The sequence below is a fragment of the Taudactylus pleione genome, unplaced genomic scaffold, assembly GCF_031769625.1.
Source record: "Taudactylus pleione unplaced genomic scaffold, aTauple2 ptg000041l, whole genome shotgun sequence".
Taxonomy (NCBI): Eukaryota; Metazoa; Chordata; class Amphibia; order Anura; family Myobatrachidae; genus Taudactylus; species Taudactylus pleione.
This window is the reverse complement of record NW_028284443.1, coordinates 534,426-557,935: the sequence shown is the minus strand read 5'-3', so window position 1 is coordinate 557,935 and position 23,510 is coordinate 534,426. Positions and strand designations below refer to the sequence as shown.

At 40.6% G+C, this 23,510-nt stretch overlaps 1 protein-coding gene across 2 annotated transcripts in view; it reads left to right on the top strand.

Moving 5' to 3' along the window:
- The window catches only part of CERK (ceramide kinase), a 97,021-nt gene extending 74,310 nt beyond the window's left edge, over nt 1-22,711 (top strand). The window contains exons 12-15 of one of the 2 annotated variants that reach the window (XM_088457596.1): nt 18,595-18,803; nt 19,126-19,343; nt 20,258-20,356; nt 20,450-22,711. In XM_088457596.1, coding sequence (XP_088313722.1) covers nt 18,595-18,803; nt 19,126-19,343; nt 20,258-20,342 — 512 coding nt within the window. In that variant the 3' untranslated portion in view covers nt 20,343-20,356; nt 20,450-22,711. Of the gene's footprint in view, nt 1-18,594; nt 18,804-19,125; nt 19,344-20,257 lie in introns of both variants that reach the window. The other variant, XM_088457595.1, reaches the window with a different exon arrangement.
- Nucleotides 22,712-23,510: the final 799 nt, after the last annotated feature.

The window sequence follows — 23,510 nt, the reverse complement described above, 5'->3', positions numbered from 1 at the left end:
CTGTTGGTTAGACACCACTAGAGTGCATCTAATTTACCAGCAAACAAATATTCTACATTACAGAGAGAGGGGAACGATAGATATTCAGTCCCATTAACACCACAGCACTTTCTGTATGATATCAGAAGGTTACAAATCCCTGGCACAAATAACAGCAGAGACCGCCTACTATCCTCCTTCAACTGGAAAGATAATATAGCTGTACTAGAATAAATTACACAACAAAATCAAAGTTGGAGTACATATTGTATAGACGCGATCCAGCACCTGTTGCTCACTGATTCTATTACACAATACATCACTAACCATGCTACACTTCTGTAGTGTGACTGTGGAGTAGGGCTGGCTGTTTGGCACAGCACTACCTTTGCATCATCCTTCAATTTTGGATTGCACCATTTGTACAAAAGAATAGTCTATTTTAATATTGTAAATAATGTAGTACATAGTGTACCATTTATTATTTTCCTTGTGCTTTTTATGTTAAAGTAATTGTGTGTGTGTGTGTGTGTGTGTGTGTGTGTACACAAAACAGAAGTAATACAGGAGCGGAGCATAGATTAATGCATGCAGGTAACAAACACATGTTGCACAATTTTACTTATTACATTGCCAAATTGTAAAAGCCTATCTGATTTCTTCTTCTATTGCCACGTCTTTGTAAATCATACTCTATACAATGCACCAGATAAAACAATGACTATTTTGTAGTGGCAATCTGAGTAGAATTAATTGTACAAATTGCAGCTAACTTGGTAAATGGAAACTGCAATTTGATATCTGTATTTCTATATCTGTATCTCTGGGGCTTCCTCTCCTTAACCTTTGCTATTCTTTGAATTAATTCCTTGCTATTTTCTTGTCAAGCTTTCTATGTTGTGTGTTCACTGCAGTAACGTTCAGTAAAGTCCAAGCTGAAATCTACCGGCTAGATTTATTTGAAACAAATTGAAATTTTATTCCTACTGTACCACATCAGTTGCCTTTTCCACGTAAAACAGCAAACCGACAAGTATGTATCTTTTTTTCTTTAACGTCAAGTTTGCAATCTTGTTAACTGTAAGAAGAAGATGGTAGCCATTTTTCCAGGAGGTGCTCCAATAGCTCACTCTTTGCTAAATCATAGAGGAATAGGGGTGACTGCTTCTTAGAGCTGCTCACTACATCACCTTGTGCAATTTACCATGGCAGCCACAAACTATAAATCATTAATAGTTTAGATCCAAACACTAAAAAAAATCAAGCATTCTGTGTCTCAGATAACCAGAGCAATTTTATACTCGTGCACATCACCGTTTTATAGGGGATTGCCGCTTTAAATTACAAAAAAAAAGATGTTCTAATATTGTCTTGTATGTTTTCTTTTTCAAGAAAATCAGGTCCTTGTTATCCAATGCAAACCAGCTATAACGTTTCCTAGTTTACTTGAATTATTGCACATATGCAGTAAGAAAGGTGTGTGTGTGTGTGTGTGTGTGTGTGTGTGTGTGTGTGTGTGTGTTATATAACAGTTTTGGCACATAGAGCAACCGGAAACGTTATGTAATCCTGGCGGCTGAATAGCCACCGGGTAAAATACAGACAGTGGAAGACCGACGGATCAAAATGCTCTCCCTACTCTAACCCTTCCTTAGTGGTGCCTAACCCTAACCTCCCCCCGTTGGTGCCTAACCCCTAACCCCCCTTTCCTGCACCCTAACCACTCCCTAGTGGTGCCTAACCCTAAGTCTCCCCGGAGGTACCTAACCCCCCCCCCCCCCCCTCCCCTCAGCGGCTGCAACCTAATACACCCGGCTTACCTTCGTTCAGTATGCAGGGCATCAGGATTTCGTCGTGGGGCTCATGATAGGAGGCAGGATTTCGACACCTATCTTTAGTCCCATGTCGGGCTTGCAGCGTAACCTGACTAAATCCCGAGCAACTAATCAAATCTGTTTTTCTAGTACATTTATAAACTACAGCATTTTTACAGTCCCTTGTGGCGTAAACCCTTTGGCTTATATAAAAATAGCCTTAAATGTGCCAAATATTTATTTTGAGCACAAAAACAATCTAACTTTTTCAGTTTATGGTTTTGAGCCAAAAAATGTTTTGGTGATTTCTCAGAAAAATGTGTTTTAAAAATGATCTTGGTTGATAAATTTGCACAGCTTTGTCTGATAGTATAGGTACAGTATTGTACTTGTACACCAGTCCTTGTTTGGAACCTATTACTGTTGCGCAATGTCAGTTCATTATTGCAAGCCTCTGAAATCATGCCCTGTTCCTGAACCTAGGGTTCTACTTTCCACTGTTTTGCAGTAGCATTGAGTCTGTAAACACATGTTGAACAATGACAAGTTTTCAGTGACCTCGGGGTAGACATGAATTTGCTGGATCTGTACTCTTTCAGTCCACCAAATCAGCTGTGAACAAGGATTCAATCAGCTGTAAATGTCATTTTTTTGCCTGGCTGGTTCCCCCTCTTGTCATTATCTTTTTGTTTTAGGTAAGCAGAAAATAACCAGAAGCCATTTCTTTAATTATTTATTTATTTTTAACTTGCAGGAATTACTTTGATTCAGCGCTTCACCAAGGAAGCTAATTAGCACATACAGTGTACATATCAATGAAATACATGGTGGTTCTAAAATATGTTATACTCATCACACTTACAGAAATAAAGCTAAAAAATAAGAATGACTTACTGATGTTGGTCCTGCATACACTAGCGGCATTTAGTAGCCTGCATTGCTTTTTTTATCTAATGAACTATGATGGGGCTATTAATTGTCAGCATTCTAATGAGGTTAGCCAGCAGAGCACAAAAGAGGGAGTGAGCGAGTATATATTTCTGAGCATAGGAGGAGAAACACACACATGTGCAAGATTCTATAATGTTGGTTGGGAAATCAACTGCCCCAGACATTCAGTAGCGCATTTCCTTTTCTGTATGATATAGCACCTTACAATCTTTTTAGCAGTGTTCCATAGCCTTGTGATCACAAGAGGCGAACACAATGGTGAAGAATAATGTCATTTGTATCAACCACAGTGAAAATACATAATCTATACACACACACGCTTAAAGCCATGCAATGTACAAGAAAAGGAGAGTGCATTGTGATTGTGTGTAGGTTAGTATCATTGCCAAAGCCTTTCTAGAGGTGCATGGCTAATATAGTTTATATTACAATTTAAAACTTTTTATTGACTAGTGAAAACACTACTTCAATTAAAGGTTGTCATTAAAAATAATTTCTAATTTATCTTAGTAAAAACTATTTTAACTTACAATGCCTGCAGAACATACTATTGTTTTTAGATTAAAATGAGATGGGTCTCCTTGTGTTAACTAACATTAACCTGTCCACTTACACTTTTCCGTTTGTGAGGTTGGCTGAGCTACAGATGTGTCCTGCTACATCTTTGCTCCATAAGCCATGTAGTTCGCCCTGCTAGTCGCACTGTGCCATGGCGTATTGAGTGACATCGTAACATACTGAAGCGCAGGAAAAGCCAAAGAGTGTAATACAACTTTCTGTCCACCAGATGTCGCTTTTCCTAAACTGCACATGCACTGCACATGCACTGCACATGTGTAAAGAAAAAAGACAATGCAATGTCTGTAGTGCTGATAGGCTGACTGAACATGTAATTAGGTACAGTACGCTATAGTTGTCATGGATTGAGAGCTGTAATTGAGTGTGTAATAAAGGATTAAATCATTTGTTGTGCGAGTCCTGAGTACACTTTTGAAAAACTATTTATAAATGTGTTCTGCCATCATTATTACAGTATATTATTCTAGATACAGGTACAGTATCAGCAAGATACAATAACACCTCATTATAGAAAAGTCAGTGCGACATTGTTCTGCAGTGATGTGCGGCACTCACACAGTGATAACATGCCTTAGAAATGAACAGTTGGGTTTAAAGGGCATTGTATAAAACCATCACTGTACCACATGTCTCAGCTAAGAAAGAGGTGTTTCTAGATTACAAACTGACTGTGCTTTTTCTGCCGCAAGGTTGGCACTGCTGTGCCACTCGGAACTTGGACAACCTGTTGCTAATCGGTACACATCAGTAAGTGCCGGTCACTGCGGAACTGCAGAAAGTTGTGTGTAGTGCTCATGCAGTGATGACATGCCTTAGAAAAAGAGTAGTGGGACTTGAGCAGTGGTGTATAAAATCATCAGTGAACTACAAGTCTCAGCCCAGAAAAAGGTGTCTTTAGATTGCAAACTGACTGTGCATTTTATGCCGCACACTTGCGGCAATGTCTGCACTGCTGTGCCACTAGGAGCTTGTACAACATGTCGCTACTCGACACATAGCCATAAGTGCCTTCACTGCAGCACTGCATAAAGTAGTGTGCGGCACTTACACAGTGATGGCATGTCTTAGGAACTAGTAGTGGGGTCTGAACAGTGGTGCTTAAGACCATCACTGAACTACAAGTGTCAGCCCAGAAAGAGGTGTCTCTGGATTACAAACTTCAGCCTAACCACATCAGGCTTAGGCTGAAGCCCAGGGCTCTTCCCTGCATCCCTGGCCGGTGGGTGCAAAGGTAAGAGTGGGATTTATATATGACTACTATTGTTTTTTTACAGTGGGACTACAAGTGCCAGCATTCCTGTCCTTAGGCACTTGTGGAACTACAAGTGCTAGCAGGCTATTGGCAGCCGTTTTCCCACGGTAAAAAAAATAAAACTTTACTTTCTACGATGTGTGTGTACTGTGATTATGGCTTACTAAACACACTCACACATGGGGGAAGGGACCAAGAGGGTACACTAAGTTTGTAATGTGATCACAGCACCCGCTCCAAAGATTTCATGCTATCACTATGTGAGAGCCGCACACGTCTTTATGCAGTGCCGTAGACATGACTTTCTGCAGTGCCACAGTGAAGGCACTTACTGCTGTGTACCGATTAGCGACAGTTTGTAAAAACTCCAAGCGGCATAGTAGTGCCGACATAGCCGCTAGTGTGCAGCATAAAATGCACAGTCAGTTTGCAATCTAAAGACACCTTTTTCTGGGCTGAGATTTGTAGTTCAATAATGATTTTAAACACCACTGATCAGTCCCCACTACTAGTTCCTAAGACATGTTATCACCATGTGAACACCACACACCACTTTCTACAATGCCACAGTGACACTTTCCTAGCGGCACAGCAGTTCTCCTAGCGGCTCGGGGATGGTGTCCTAGCTATGGTCACCATTCCTCTCTTTTTAGGACACAAAGTACTGTAATTGCAAGGGTAGACCTTTGAGCTGACTGCTTAAATGGCTAACAAAGTGTCCTTTATTATGTTAATGAAAGGCTCTTGTTTGCTTTGGGGAGAGGGCACACGAAGTTTGTAAAGTGATCACAACACCCGCTCCAAAGATATCAAAGTGCTGCAGTGACCAGCACTTACTGATGTGTACCGATTAGCAACATGTACAAACTCCAAGGGGCACATTGCCGCAGGTGTGCGGCATAAAATGCACAGTCAGTTTGCAATCTAAAGACACCTCTTGAGATTTGTGGTTCATTGATAATTTTAAACAGCGCTGTGAAAACCCCACTACTAATTTATAAGGAATGCAATTGCTGTGTGAGTGCCGCACATCACTGCCGAAAATAGCCTGCCGTGTAGAATTACTACAGTATTGTATACTGTATTAAAGTCACTGTTTACATTCTGCAATACTGTACAGTACAGGTATATGATTGAGCCGCCTGTCAGGGCTTACTGTTCTATTGTATTCTGTAGTGCCATACTGTATCAATCCACTGCTGTATTTTTCACCACTTACACTCTATTCACACTTATTCAATGCAGCAGTGGCCACACAGTGGTGAAGCTGTGTATTGCATGCCATGGATGTTGTCAAGTCTCACTGCGCCATGCCATGCTATTCTCATGCTGCGACTTAGGAGCCTGTATGGCTCGCTATGAGAAAGATGTAACTGAACACATCTGTATTAGAATGACAAATGTTATTAATATTTTCTTTAAAATGGATATGACATTTAACTGTAGATAGTCAAATCCTATTGTCTTTAATTGCATCACACAGTTGTATGCAAATGTTTTGCCATCGTTGCCCAAATTGCACATTTTACTGAATCTCTTAAGCAGGGTACACACTAGGATGACGGATCGGACACTTAACAATCATCAGCCTGATGCGTCGCAGTTGATGTCACAACTGGACGGGCATTTACATGTGCTCATCCAGTTCAGCTGTCAATCACCGGCAACCTCTGTAGCAAGTGTACGGGCGGTCGTTTCTTTTTGTTTTTTATTGGTGATATTGGTCGAATTGTTATGAAAATGATGCACTGATGGCTAATACATCTTTATAAATCAAGTTATAAAATATAACCTTTTTAAAAGTGTTTTTCACAATTGGGCAACTCAGTCTGTCAGTAACATGCGCATAATTAGAGCTTTGATGAAGTCCTCTTTAGCCATTTGGAATATCCACAGCTTTATTTAAGCCAGATTGCAGGTAAAGTGCTACTCTGATGTAATGTATTAATCTGAATTGCAGCAATGTGCTACTCTAATATGTGTCCTCACTTCTCTTTGCTGCAGTTGCGTCAAATAGTCCCTTTTGGTGCGTCTGGTCCTGTGAGACTCGGCTAGCGCCATTCGTCTTTTTGTGCAGTGAATGCGTCTGTCGCAATACGATGCGACTAGGGCACACCGGCTGACTGTGCTGATTAATTTGATATATGACACTTGTATATCAGTGCGTGACTTAGTCTCTCAATCAGCATGCGAAGTGCTACGATGCAGCGGCCATAGCTTTTTTTCCATGCCAAGTTCTATGTACAGTCTCCGTCACACACCGATACATACACAAGTGTCATATCAAATTAATCAGCACAGATCTCCTGGTGCGTCCTAGTTGCACCACTTGCGACTTGGATGTATTTTCGACAAAAAAATAAGAGGCCCTATGCCTGCAAAGTTGCACGGGACCTGGCAGCTCACTCACACCAGACATATCGCGCTGCATGGCATATTGAGGCTAGATGAACAATGACACATCTGTATACGGCACCCGAGTTGGCTGTGATTCTTTTTCAAACGGGTTCTAGATTAATTCAAACTCTTACCACTACAGGTGTATAATTACTCTCACAACCTTAAGCTGGGTACACACCTCAACGATGTGACGATGCAGCGATTTGATGGATAGATATCACATCGTCTTACACACTGCACGATCCACCATACAATGATGCAATATATCGTTACATGCTTAATGTAACAACATCGAATTGTCGCATCTGATGTACACAACATCAGGTGGGAAAATGCAACCACCCAATTCATCAAATGGATGGATTTGGGGGTAAATACTATACGATGGTTATTGCAATCCATCACGGATCGCAAGATCGTCCAATATATCTTATAGTGTCTACCCAGCCTAAGATGTCTAATTGCAAACAAACCTTCGTGTCCAGGCATTTGTAGACTTGTCAAAATGCCATTAGTTGTAACTGTTTATTGTTGCATGTCCATGTCCCTAAAATAGTAACTTCTTAATTTATGGAAATGTGTTTTACTTCTCCAACAATATTTTTAAAGGTTTATGTCAAAATATTCTTGATGTGATGTTTTTGCATTGTGTTAAATGTGTGAAGGTTTTTGACTCCCATGACCTGGTGTATCTGGCTTGCAGTAGTGTTGTACTGCTTAGTTCACAGTCCTTCTAAGTGTGAAGAAAATAGTTTTTGTAGTTGTTATAAGCTGTTTAGTGAAGATTGACAACAGCAATTAATACAGTGAATATAAATAAAAGTATTGATTCTTTTGCAATGTCAACGTTTATACACTACATCAGTGGTTCAAAAACTGTGCGCCGTGGCACCCTGGGGTGCCTTGGGACGCTTTCAGAGGTGCCTCAGGTTGTGGTCCAGTACTAAATTAAATTATTTATGGTAATGTAAATATGTGAACAAACATTAGCGCAAATTTGTCCACCACCACATAACTGTGAACCTAAGTGTAAGCACAATTTACTTCACTTTCTATTTTACTAGATTTTTTTTCTGAATTTCTCAATAACAAACTTAAACTTAGGGATGCAAATAGAAGGGAGTGGTTACCGCGCTCAACCCCTGGATGATGTATTTGATGCTTGTGTGTCTATAGATCAAACTGGGGAATGGGTATGAAACGATTCCCGTCAGCGGCAGGCCGACATCAGCAGAGTTCCGAGCAGCGGAAGCCCTACAGCGCTGGAAATCCTGATCGTGGATAGGTGAGTATCTACTAACCTAACCCCCCCTAACCCTAACCCTCCTTAGGGGTGCCTAACCCTAATCCCCCCTCTAAGTGCCTAACCCTAACCACCCCCTTCCCCGCTGCCTAAACCCCGGGGGGGTGCCTAACCCTAAGTCCCCCCCGGGGGTGCCTAACCCTCCCTCCCCCTAGCCTAACCCTAACCCTCCCGGGGGGGGCCTAGCCCTAAGTCCCCCCTGGGAGCCCTAAACCTAACCCCCCCGCGGATGTCCGCCTGCGGCGCCCGGCATCACTACGATCGGGATGCTGGGCGCCGGTCTCCCGGCGTCGGGGAAATGTGGGCGTCTACATCTAGACGCCCGGCATTTCACCCTTGCCGGGATATGACAGTCGGAAAGCCGGCTGCCTGTATTTAGGCAGTCGGCTTCCCGATTGCTTCCCCAAACTGGTATGTGGGTTATAATGTAATTTATTAATACAATATGATATGGACTTTTATGTGTCAAAGAATAAAGTCACAGTATTACACACAAATATACAAACATACAAGTGAATACATTCTGAATGGTACAGTTGCAGTAGGTCAGAATAAAGTATTAACACAAGAATATAAATGCCTGACCGGCAGTAGACGGCAGAGTGCGGTGTCCTGCAGTGCTGTTATGGTTAGTTGGCATGCGTATAGAATAATGAAGTCGGTGGTTAGTGGTGAAAAACAAGGGATATGCACGATCCAATAAGGTGCACAGATCGGATATAGAAAAAAATTGTTAAAGGGTTGAAGAAACGTGGCCAGGAATAGTTACTGTAGATGATGGTAGTGGCTGTTAATGCACAATGATTTGGAAAGCTTGGAGAGTGAGGTAGAAACAGAACAGGGGGGAGGATAGAGTGTGAATCAATCTCGGCAGAAGTGGATCAAGTACCTTTGCAGATAGCCTCAGTTCCGGTTTGCCTTATTCGGATGGGGCGCTGGATGGTTGTCAGCTGGGGTGGTATGCCGGCTTCCCTGCAGTGTGGGCTGCAAACGACGTGCCTGATGCGGCCGGATCGTTGGGCACACTGGGCTGCCTGGATGTCGGCTGGTTCAGTCTGGCCACGGCTTTCCTTCTGTGAGTTAGTCGCGGGGGGGGGGGGGGGGGGACCGTTTCTTCCTCCTAGCTGGTGGTGCTGGGGACCCACAATCTCCGATCATACGAGCAGGATACGACTAGTACCATCCAGCAGCCCCAGCTCCCGGCGTCACGTGACCGGGATTTCCAGACACCTACCCGGAAGCGAAGGAGGAACGCAGGCCAGCGGTCCCCAGCACCACCAGCTAGGAGGAAGGAACGGTCCCCCCCCCCCCCCCCCCCCCCGCGACTAACCTACAGAATGAAAGCCGTGGCCAGACTGAACCAGCCGACATCCAGGCAGCCCAGTGTGCCCAACGATCCGGCCGCATCAGGCACGTCGCTTGCAGCCCACACTGCAGGGAAGCCGGCATACCACCCCAGCTGACAACCATCCAGCGCCCCATCCGTATAAGGCAAACCGGAACTGAGGCTATCTGCAAAGGTACTTGATCCACTTCTGCCGAGACTGATTCACACTCTATCCTCCCCCTGTTCTGTTTCTACCTCACTCTCCAAGCTATCCAAATCATTGTGCATTAACAGCCACTACCATCATCTACAGTAACTATTCCTGGCCACGTTTCTTCAACCTTTTAACAATTTTTTTTCTATATCCGATCTGTGCACCTTATTGGATCGTGCATATCCCTTGTTTTTCACCACTAACCACCGACTTCATTATTCTATACGCATGCCAACTAACTATAACAGCACTGCGGGACGCTGCACTCTGCCGTCTACTGCCGGTCAGGCATTTATATTCTTGTGTTAATACTTTATTCTGACCTACTGCAACTGTACCATTCAGAATGTATTCACTTGTATGTTTGTATATTTGTGTGTAATACTGTGACTTTATTCTTTGACACATAAAAGTCCATATTGTATTGTATTAATAAATTACATTATAACCCACATACCAGTTTGATCTGTAGAAACGCAAGCATCAAATACACCATCCAGGGGTTGAGCGCGATAACCACTCCCTTCTATTTGCAAACCTAAGAGGACGAGGCACCTCTGTTCTACTCGCAGCACACCCCGCAACTAGTGTCAGTTATCCAGTGCGCAAGGGACCCATTACTCGTTTAAACTTAGGGATGCTGTGAACACAAATCTGATACTCTCGAGCGCCGTGATTCAATAAAGTTTGGGAGCTACTGCTGTACATCATGAAATGAAAATGGATTTTTTTTACTAACTCTTACCACTAAGGCCCGTAATCAATTTGAGCCGACCCGCGATACTTTTTCGCCTCCCGGACTTATCGCCTACATCGCGTGTTTTGCAGGTGGATAAGTATTGCGTGCGTGCCCGCGTATCGCCATATTCAATTTGAAAGTAGGCGAAAACGGGACCCGGCGAAACTTAAACAAGCGGAAAGTACTGACCGATTTGGGGAAATCAGCTTGACAGCCCCCAAAAGATGCTCTGACATGGGGGTTCCCTATGGTACCCCCTGATTTGGCTTGCTGAAGGTATTTGGTGTTTTTAAACGGGCTCAATAGCTGCTAAAAAGCGTTTTTGTGTAAGTGGTGCAGAATAGTATTTAGGAGGTTTTTTGGCAGAACATAACTTATCCCAGCAAATTTGGGGTACTTGAAAATGGGGGTCAGCATATTTTTAAGTTGCTAAATTGAAGTTGAAAAAATTGTGAAAAATCCACCTTCCGCAAGCACCTGCAATGAAAAAAACACCTGGGACATACTTGGAGACCTCCCCAGAGTCAAGTTTGCTCGTTTTTAACTTTGTCCCCCAACATTTTTTTTTTCGCTCCCAAATTCAAAGTGATTTTTTGGGGTGTCGAGTGTTTTTTAATATTTTTTTTTTACACAGTTTACCTTTGGGGGACTGTCTGAAGGCTGCATGGGGGTTCCCGCAACGTTGCACCAAAAAACCCCAATTCTGCACTTTTTTCCGCCTGCTATTCATAGACGAATCTTTTTTCGCCTATTACATTGCATTGACTTTCTGCCTAGGCGGAAAGTCTTTCAAATTGAATACGGCGTACAATCAAAACAGCCAAATATGACGTCATCGGCGAAAAGTTTTCGCCCAGAACACGTGAAAACGGCTTTTCGCTCCAAATTGAATACAGGCCTATACAGTATAAAACAATCTGCTAAAGCTTTACGGCAAAATTTACCAAGCGACAGGTTCTAAACCCCGGCTGTTTGACGGCGGGTCCTATTCTGTTCTAAACCACGGGGGTTTGGAGGTTTTGCAGCAGTTTCTAAATGACAGCCCTGTTCTATTCTAAAATGTGTTTTGACGGCAGTTTTGCAGCGGTTTTGGCCTTAGTAAATCTGCAGATAGCATAACCGCTGCCAAACCGCAATCTGCAGATTTACTAAGGCCAAAACCGCTGCAAAACTGCCGTCAAAACAAATTTTAGAATAGAACAGGGCTGTCATTTAGAAACCACTGCAAAACCGCCATCAAACCCCAAGGTTTAGAACAGAATATAACCCATCGTTAAACCGCCACCAAACCGCCGGGGTTTAGAACCCGCCGCTTAGTAAACTTTGCCCCTATTGTTAATTACAAATGACAGTCTAAGAAAGCATACACAGTCCCCCACCAAAACACATACTTGTTTTAATATTTATTTGCATGTTGGGAGGAGTATTCCCTAAAGAGAAGAAATACTGAACGGGTTGCTTTGGAACTAAAAGCCACAGGAACTGTATAAAGGGGGGCCCAATACTGAGTACCATAAAGAAAAACAACAGTAAGAAGCAAACGTGAGATATTTTTCATTAAGTGGACGCATATTATTTTTATTATAAGGTGCAACTATATGTGTGACACTCGCCTCTTTTTTTTTTTTTAAGAGTCTAAATGGTGAAATCTTCTGAGTGAAATTTGTGCTGGTAGCTCTTTTGCGCATACAGGACTCTATTTAGTGTAATTTTTAAGAGTGTGGAGGGGGCACCCTGGCAGTCCTATAGTTTTGGAGAGTGCCAGTCGGTATGGAGATGCATTCAACTAGGGGAGCTACAACAACTGCCAGTGAGTCCCGGCCAACGATGTTTGGCAGTGTTTGGGGTGGCAGCTGATGTGTCTGCCCTATTTGAATTTTGGGCTCAGCTGCAGCCCCATATCTGGAGCAGATGTTTGTGTGTGTGTGTGTGTGTATATATATCTATATATATATCTATATATATATCTATATATATATATCTATATATATATATATATATATATATATCTCACCACCACGGCGGCACTCATGGGACTTCATAAGAAATTTTCAATCACCGCACATCTTCCGGAATAGATTCCAACGTTTCAGTTACTTCAATCTTTTGTCAAGGATACGTGCTGTATCCTTGACAAAAGATTAAAGTATCTGAAACGTTGGAATCTATTCCGGAAGATGTGCGGTGATTGAAAATTTCTTATGAAGTCCCATGAGTGCCGCCGTGGTGGTGATGTATTGTAAACACTAGCAACAGTGTATGGAGGGCACCTGGGCAAGTGGAACTATTTATTTCTGTACCGGTCATTGTGGGGTGTGTATGTATATGTGTATATATATATATATATATATATATATAATAAATGTAGCAAACAAGGCGGCACTCTGGCGTCTTAAAGAAATGCAATGGACCCCAAAAAGTAATATCAACGTATCAGAACACTTTACTTGGGTTCTTTCGTCAGGATATCCTGACGAAAGAACCCAAGTAAAGTGTTCTGAAACGTTGATATTACTTTTTGGGGTCCATTGCATTTCTTTAAGACGCCAGAGTGCCGCCTTGTTTGCTACATTTTGTGTTTTTCCACCCCTCTTTGAGGGTTGGTAATTTAGGAGGGCACCGGCGCGCATGATGCTTAGGAGCATGAGAGTGCCGGCTTTCTCTCTCTCTCTCTCTCTCTCTCTCTCTCTCTCTCTCTCTCTATATATATATATCTATATCACACACATATATACATACATACATACATATATATGTATGTAATATATTTACACACACATATATACATACATACATTTTATATAGAAAAACAGTTAAACAGTTGTTTTTTCTACTTCATTTTATATATATATATATATATATATAATGAAGTAGAAAAAACAGCTGTTTTTCTACTTCATGCATCACGATCACAGAGGGCACCCGGGTACAACTTTGTTATGAGAGGAGTTTCGGGCTGTATTCTCACCACTACCACTATCTTAAAATTGGAAAAGTTTTAAAGGATATCTTGCCAGAGAAACCCATGATCATTTTTAAGAAAGCAAAAAATCTGAAAGACATTCTAGCTCCCAGTTTACTAAAAGAAAAAGAAAGACCAAGTAACATTTTGAACAAGTGTGTTGGATCTTTTAAGTGTGGGAAATGCAACATGTGCAAATTCCTTCACCCTAATAGGAAGACTTTTTCAAATTTCAACATTTCTAGCACCTTTCCAATTAAACATTTTATAAATTGTAATGCCTGTTCTGTGATTTATCTATTAGAGTTTACATGTGGTCTTAAATATGTTGGCAAGACAAAAAGGAATGTGAAACTTCGTATTCAAGAAAATGTGAGGAATATTAAAAATAAGGTTGAAAGTCACTCTATTTCAAGATACTTTAAAGTACATCATGAGTCGAATCTGGAAGTCCTTACATTTAAAGGAATTGAACTTGTCAGCCTAGGACCTAGGGGAGGTGACCAAATGTATTGGATATTTGAGCTTAATACAATTATGCCTAACTGCTTAAATGATTATGAAATAGCTCCGTTTCTTTAATGTGATTGAGTCCTCTCCAGCCCTTCCCTATTGCACCTGTTAATCAACTTCTGTCTTTTTAATCTCATCAGTTTTTACTAGTGGTTATTTCCAATTTTATTCTCATTTTTTTGTCATGTATTTTTAATGCTAGCCTAGGCTACTAGTATTTTAAGGTAAATTATTTTATGTCTTTGTCTCCAAGGGATTTATATCATTGTACTGTATTTCATTAACTAATTGTCATATATAAGTCATTGGTATGAACTGTATTTATATCTTGTTAATTAGACACCAAAAAGATGGCTGCCTGTTATTTAGCTTATTGGTGTCACACTTAAGATGGAGGACGATTGTATTTGGTCGCCATTATGGGGCTTTTATACAAAAAAATGTCGCTATGTGTGTATTTGATGTATTGCCCCATGTAAGATGGCCGCCGCTGTATGCTCTATATAGCTGTTGTCTATCCGCCTCACACAAGATGGCTGCGGCCTTAAGAGTTTCTAGCCTATACTAAGATGGCGCCAGACCCGGAAGTGCGCTATCGCACTTCCGGTGTACGGAATATCGCAAAATGTTTAAACTCCAGTTATCGAAGGGAAGTGTACACGCCGCATTAGGGGTTATGTTTATTACCCCACGCGTCCACTGTATTAAACGGCGTGTGTGCATTTGTAAATCCTGTAATTTGTAATTACTGCCGATGACTCGGCTATATGATGTCATCAAGATGGCCGCCGCGCAATGGGCCTGCACGGACGGCGTTTCTAGCAGTTTCACTTTAGATTTTGGCACACCCACATTTAAGGGTATATAAAGTGGCACTCCAAGGTCTGGGCATCACCCCTGAGGAAGTCCAAATAGGATGAAACGTGTTGGGACTGGTTCTCCTGCACCTCTAACAAAGTGGACTTTATTCTGCTCAAGCCATATTCAAGATAAGCAATTTTTTAAAAATAGTCCTGTCGCCATTTGTCTGTCCATGTTTCATGTGTTATTGAGTAATAAATGATCGTTTACGGAGAATTTTCTCCATTTTTATGGTCTGAGGCCTGATATGCCTGGTTTATGAAGCTGGAAGTTGGTCTTTGAAACACTGGAAACAGAAAGGAGTGACACTCTTATATGCGCTATATATTGCATTATCTGGTACGCAGATTTATGTATGTCCACGGTCTATCATGTTTGCATAAGAAAATACTACACCATATTGTGTTCATGGGCTTGTTTTAAGCCCTCTCTTTAAGGTTTATTCAAGTGGATATCATCCCTTGGATTAATATCCAGAATATATTGCCATCCTGTGCTTCCTGACCATAGCAGTGTTACCTGGACATCAGACAATATTTACTTTGAGCACAGATTGCTTTACTTTAAATACTACACTATTAGGCGCACGTCTCTTATTATTCAGCACCCATCTTCCCGTTGCCACACGGACCACTAGAAGACTGCTGCCACCTGTCATTATCAGGAGTGTTTTTTTTTTTTCCACAAAGTATCACCACTTTTTTCAATAATATGACTATATTCACATAAGGAACTTAAAAATTTGCGCGCCAGTGTTTATTCTATTAAAAAAAAAATATATATATATTTATTTTACTTCTCAGGTATGTTTTTAAGTTTTACATCTGTTCAATTGTGCACGGACAAAGTCTTATGTTACTTTTGAAGACAACTGATTGCACAAAGATTTAGGTGTTCCTTAGTAATAAGGATGAATATACCATGCATATATATTATATCTTCTCTATCTTTTTTTAAGTCATTTAATTATGCAGAAAATCCATAAATTTTGTAATAGCAATATCGAATACTTTGTAGTATCTGTTGTAGTCAATAACTTATGGATAGATCCTCCTCCTATATGAAATATCTATAATATAAGCAGCCAACATTTTGTTTCTATAGTTGTATAGTAGAGATGACGGGAGCCTTCACTCCCTCACTCTGAGCTCTCAGTGACTGATAGACAGACATACAGTGCATCCAACCCCCTCAACAACATAGCCAGCACTGCCTGCATAGTCTGCACCTGGAGCTGATTCCTCTTATCAACTTTATACCTTGCGCTCCGCTCAGGTACACACACTCATGGAAAGCACTGGCCTCCCAAACCAGCAGTCCCACTTCTGACACCCCAATGAAATGAGAGAGGGTGGGACAGGGTTAAAGGGTAGGGCGTGAGGCAGAGATAAAGGAGACAATGGGGGAAGGGGAAAGAAGGGACAGGTGAGAGACAGGTCAGTGTGGGGGAGGGGATTATGATGGGATAGTTAGGGCCAGCCCCCTGCCCTGTGGCCCCACTCACAACCTTCCTTTTTACAGGTGGGTGTGGGGCTGTAGAGATGGAAAGGTTGGGGAAGATGCACCTACCCCCACCCCTCAACCTATAGAGATCAGAGAAAGTGAGACAAGAGTAGGGGGGCATAGATGAGAGAGAGAGGTGGTGATGGGGGATGTCAGATGGCCAAGAAAGATGGACAATAGACACATTGGGGACATAAGGCTGAAGGGTTCTCAGGGAGACATGGAGGTAGCACGGGGCTGTGGAGAGACCCCAGGGATGCATGAGGCTGTTTAGAGAGATGGGATTGGCATGAGGCTGTGGAGAGACATGGTGGAAGCATGAGGATGTGGAGGGACATGGGGGAGGCATGAGGCTGTGCAGGGAGATGGGGGATGGCATGAGGCTGTGGAGAGACACATTGGTGGCATGAGGTTGTGGTGAGACACTGGTGGCATGAGGATGGAGGAAAACGGGAAGGCATAAGAGGCTGTAGAGAGCATTGAGGGATGGTGCTGGAGAGACACAGAGGGGATGAGGCTATAAGGCAGTCCCATTAGCTAGCTACACAGCGAATGATAAGTCAAACATACTAGATTGTGATATTACAACACTAGAGTACAGACTTGGTCCTTCGTGTATGTGTTTTGCTGTTTTTTTTAGTAGTGTGTTTTTAGCATACTGCTAGGCATTCTCATAGTAAAGCCACATTTCTTTAAGTTTACTCATATGTTAAGTTTACTTGTTGTTCTCCACCTTCCTTTTCTCAATACTGACTTGCACACCAGCCACACTCTACACCCACTCCTTGGGCTCTCTGCCCCTGGACTCTACTCCTCTTTTCATTTCTTCAGATGACCTAGACCCGTAATCTGCACCCACACTCATACAGATGTGTCCAAATCTATCCTCCGTGCGCTACAAAGCACGTTACACATACCGCTTGAGTGCTATATGACTTAGTAGTGCAGAGCGTATTTTCGTGTGACTTGTACCCTTCAAATGCATCTTATTCGCAATGTGATGCATAAGCAGCTTCTGCTGATTAAAATGATGTGCAGCATGCCTATGTTCTGTGTGTGACTGCCGGTGCATCTGCATGCGAAGGGCTACTTTACAGTGTCAGTGCTGTGATACTGTAACGTAGTATTTCGCATGCAGATACACCCGCAGTCACACAGAATCTAGGCATGCTGCATATCATTTTAATCAGCGGAAGCTGCTTGTGCGAATAAGATGCATTTGAAGGGAAAATGTTGCATGAAAAGAATCTTGGCTCTACTGAGTTGCTTCACGGTATGGGGCGACTAGAAGGTCTGTTTAACACGCATGGAGGCTAGATGTATGTGGATACATCTGTAGGTACAGGCTTCAGATTATGTTAACTATTTCCATTGCACCCCTTGCATCAGTGGCTGTATTGACATTTGTAGTGCTAATTGTTACTTGTCTACTGTATTATTCTGTTCTGTTTTTACTTTGTACTATCATATTGATTTGCCCTCTGCACAGTGCTGCGGACCACTTGTTGCACCCTATAAATAAAGTTTAATAATAATGTATTGCAGCTAAAAATCACAATCCTACTGCATCCAACCTATTGTATAATTTCATATTCTCCAACTTTTGTATCTAAGAATCTTAGTAGTGTCAATGAATTTATAGGAACATGGAGATATTACTGGAGATGGTATGACACTGTAAGTGATGAAACACTTTTCATGTGTACTTTTTGGGGTTATAGATTTTGGTTATTTGGTTTTGGGGCATTGGTATGGAATTAATTCAGTAGAGAAACTTTTCTTTATAAGTGTACTTGAGACATTAATAAATAATATTTACCATCTTCTTTTAGTCAGGGCTAGCATTTTGTCGTCTTTTGAATTATATACAGGAGTCTCTGTCACAGCTACTGTAACTGTGCTTATTTGGCCATGATGGCACACTAGTTTATACTAGCACCCCGTATTGCAGAGCGTCACACTTAATACAGTCTCCCCCTATGCCATTCTACTGTTTGTTCTTTTTTTTATTATTTGGATTTGGTATTACCCAACGTAGGGATGGGGGGTGGGGGTTTGTTTCAACCTTTTAGCTATGTGACCCACAAAGGTCTTGTTATGTGTCTGCGTAAAAATGGTATTGATTATAAACATTTTTCACAACTATTATTGTCCATATCTGTTTTGTCATCTATAAATATGAGCCTTCTTTCCTTAGAACAAGAGGAGAGCTGGACAACAATCAAAGGAAAATTCATGGCCATTAATGCAGCCAGCATGAGCTGTGCCTGTCCACGAAGCCCAAAAGGCCTCTCACCCGCAGCTCATTTGGCAGATGGAACAGCAGATCTCATATTAGTTCGCAAATGCTCTAGGCTGAATTTTCTACGGCACCTTATCAGGCATACAAGAAGCAATAGTGATCAGGTATTGATTTAATTAGAAATTGTTGTCACAGCACGCTATCGAAGTGAGAACTTATGGGAGCACACACACAGTGGGCCAAATGGGGAAAATGTGGTTTGTTACTTCTAGAATGCTGGTGATCATGTATGTATCCATAAAACTTGATGCGTGCAGTATGTGTAATATATTGCCCTACACATATATCTGTAGATACAGCTGGTTAGAAAACTGTTGTTGATTTAATTACTGTGAGTTGGATTGTGACTCTCTTAATTACATATTTTTGAGACCTGAATAGTTTTATACATTAAGTACAACGATTTGCTTTGCTTTTTCCTTCTAGTTTGACTTTCCATTTGTTGATGTTTATCGGATAAAGAATTTGCAATTTACACCAAAACATTTGGAAGACGATGATGTCGAGAGCACTGACTTGGCAAATATAGGGAAAAAGAACTTTGCTCAAATCTGCACAGACCACCCCTCATGTGGCTGCAGCCAGGTGAACAGTGTCTGGAATTGCGATGGGGAAATTCTGGATCAATCCGCTATTGAAATGAGGTAGAAATTCAACTGATACTAATGTCAACATACATTCTAGATATTGTTTTATCGTCCTTGTGCAGGCTATGAGCATATTTGGGGAGTTGTGTCTACCATCTGTTTGCCATATCTTCAGACCTTCCTGCACCTGGCTATGCACCCAATTCAGTCATACTCCACCCCAATACATTTTTTTTAATGACACAAAGTCTGAATTGACATGTTATAAAGCTTGGTAATCAAGCTGTAGTTAAACTGGTTTTATGTCTAAAAATAAAAATTATCCCATCCCTTCTGAACTTGGCCAGGACTGCAGTATCTCTTATAAGGTTATTAAGACAGTTTTTACTTCTGATCAGAAATTCCTCGTCTCTGGTACACTATTTACTCTCCTGAACTCTAAAACTTCATTAAACCACAAGTAAAAAGCATATTTTTGGTAGAATTCTGGAATCTCGTACAATGTATTTAAAGTAGACTAGTAAAGTCCATTCCGCAGAGTCTAATGCATTGCAGGTGATATTACTATATGGTAACAATGCTTATTTCTGAACTTTTCATTTGTATGTTTTTAGGCTTTCCACTGTTCATACACCTTACCTAATATATTCCTGGTCATTCAGATTCCAGACATTATATTTGACTTTTTGTAATAGTTAAAAATGACTTGTTACTTAAAGTAAGCATCACAGGGAGGAGGCAAGTGTGAACAATTTGGATACCCGTGAGCATCCTACGCAGAGCACTAAATATGGTCACAAATATACAACAGTTTATAAGTGGAGCATGATTACATTTACTATCAGCCATAGAGCCAGTAAAATTAAGTATTTCCATTATAAATTGTTAGTAGAATTATTTGCAATACTGCAACAAAATGTGCAGGCAAATGTATTTACTATTTTAACACATTGTTTTCTGTTTGTTTCCAGGGTTCACTGTCAGTTGATTAAACTATTTGCACGTGGTATTGAGGACTCGCAGAAACAAAACGATGAAAACCCTACCAGGGTTTAGTGAAAATGATTTGGGTATATTTTCTGAAGACTATTTTGTAACCTTCTCTTTTTTGTTGTTTTGTTGTTTGATTTGTTTATTTTTTCTTTATTTATTTTACATTTTAGGTGCAATCCGCTTTGAGGAAATATTGTGGAACATGCTTTAAAAAGAACATATGTAATGTTGTATTTTAAGTTTAATATTGCCATAATTTATAATGACTTATAAGATTCTGATATTGTGATGATGTGTATGACTAAGGTTGAGTAACCTTAATATTTGCTCTTCTAGGGCTTTGCAGTGTTTAAAAAAAAATTAGAACTCTCTAGATTTTGGTAATCTACATTTGTTTGTACAGTCCACTAGAAAAGAGCAAAACCAGTCTTAATGACCACTTTGAAAATCTGTAAATTGATTAAAAGTAGACTTCAATTTTGAATCACCTACTTTGATTAGAATTAATTTTGGTGCAATATGTTGCAAATGTTTCATTGCTAGCCATTTTGTAATACAGACCTAAATGTGTTTTGTCAATTCTTTAGGCCTAGATCAGGTGACCGGTGGTTACTTTTATCCATGGTCCTGTTTGTTTGTGGCACCTTGTAATGTGTTGTAGCCAGGAAGCCCACAAGCTACAAGCTATTGACCATTGTGGCACATTTTGACCAGTTGTATAGTAAGAGCTAGCCATGTAAAATAGTTGTTGTATTTTTATGTTGGAGATGAGAAAAATCTCCCCTAAATTTTGTCCTCTATTCTAAGACTTGCAGCTATTTTGCTAGTTTCACTACTGGAATTGTCCCAAATTGTTCCCAGTCCTACACCAATCACACTATACAGAAAAATAATATTAGAGAAAAGGACATAGGTGCGACTCAGCTTTATAACTAATTTAAATATAAAGCTGTAATATCGGTATATTTATGGCATTTTTATGTTATTTGTTACTACTTTTGATTTTTCTGCTGCATACATTATGGATTATTTAGATTTATATTCCCTTTTTTTCTGAATATATTGTAATTTATTAAATCAATTTTAAACACAAGTACATTTATAAATTTAAAGTACTTGTTAGTAAAGCTTCTCATTTATACTTACCCCACCCAGGGTTGCGCATTTCTTTTTTTCTGTAATATTTTAAAATGGTGTGAAATCCCCAGTTTTATAGGCAGCACCAGCACATTCTACAGCTGGAAAGTGCAGAGTGGCACTCCACAGGCACAAACTGCACAGCAGAATGAAATGACCGCTGTTGTCCTAGCACTCTTCATTGACCATGCATTCTATGAAATGCAAATTTAAAAATACAATGCAAAGCTGTCATGCAGCAGAATTGTGATACAAAAGTGTAACTTGAAAATTGTCACCATTTTTACTTTAAAGATAATAATTTTTTTACTATTCACTTATGTCCTTCTATTTTCTCATCTTAATTTTACTATCAGAATTACTAGTTCAACCAATAGTGATTTATTTATTTATTTTTTTGGAGCAATCTCCTTCTTGGATGTTCGTGGCCAGTCCCACAGGAAGCAGATGATGTACAATGCTTGCTTGCTATTAACCACAAAAGTTGCTACAAAGGATTGCAACACATGTGATCTCTTTGTTTAATAAACTCTTCTAAATCTCTCACTGGAAGTTCACTGTGCAGGGTTACATTTTCCCAGATCAGCTTAACTTGATCTAGTGTTTTTTAAAGCTCTTTCACAAAGACCTAAAAGATGATGCATTTGGCTTACATTAACACACTTCTCTTGAATAGTTTTGATGCGTAAACCTTTATCTCTCATTAAACAGTTTAGTAAAATATTGACTTGGTGTGTTTCCTTCCCTGCCTTGTAGAACACCTCGGCTTCACTGGTCCAGTAAATTAGCATCATTTATTTAAAAGACTATGTTGATCATAGATTTTATTTTTAAGTTATATTTGCTTTGTCATAGAGAAATAGATTTGTCTAACATACTATTTTAGACAGTCAGGTTGTCGCCTAGCAAACTTAACTAAAGATTTGCACATAAAGAGGTGGATGATTTCTTTGTGATTAGGAATGTATTGCTGATGAATAATGAAATCTTTAGCAAAATAAAGTAGCACCCGCTATACTTTTATCTCTTGTGTCGTCTTAATTCCACGGATTATAAATATATTACCAGGTTAATAGTCTACATTATATACAGCTAGACAAGACTGTCCTTCCTTTTGATCTGTATTATTAATTTGGCATCTTCAAAGCTGAGACACAAACTGTAACAATGATTACACATTTGTATGTGTTTTGGGTTTTTTGCGCTCCTTTTTTATTTTTAATGTTACCATGCAACTCTGCAATGCAACCAAGTAAACATTCCTGCCATTTTTAAATCATGAAATAAATATTTTAGTATGCAAAAAACATCTGTCTGTTAGTTTTTCATTCAATCTCATATTGGCAAATGTGCACATTGTTAACCAAAAATTACATCTGCACAGAACATTAGTGGTTTGGCAGTTTTTAAAGACGAACTTACAGTAAGAAAAAGTGCTTTTCTGAGCATTTGGGAAAGGGTATGAACAGAAGCTTTTTTGCCAGATATTTCTTATACAAGTAGTAAATTTACTTACACCCCACAAAAGCATAGAGGTGTCCTCTGTTCTATCCAGCTGGTCTTTCCCATCGCTGCAGGGAGAGCCGTTGAAAGAGGGTCGCGCCTGGCTCTGACTGCGCATGTCAGAGATGGGACAGACCCTAGCCAATTATAATGTGTGTGTGTGTATATATATATATATATATAATATAATTTTACTGTGTGTATATATGTGTGTGTGTGTATATATATATATATATATATATATATATATCAGGGGCTGACTTTTAGCCTGGGGGGCAGACACATGTAAGTGGCCCGGATTTTCAACCAGCCATTGCAATGGGGAAAGACACATGATAATGGCTGGTTGGGTATGAAATGCCGGCGCTCAGGATCCTGGCTTCGATGCCGGCAATCCAAAAGGGCTAGCATACCGACACTTGTTGTTCGGTATGCAAACCCTCTCCCTACCCTAACCCTCCTTCCTCTGTGCCTAACCCTAACATCCCAAATGTGCCTAACCCTTACCTCCCCCATCCGGTTGCCTAAACCTAACCCTTCCCTCTTAGTCCCTATTCTTAACCCTCCCCCTAGTGCCTAATCCTCCCCTAA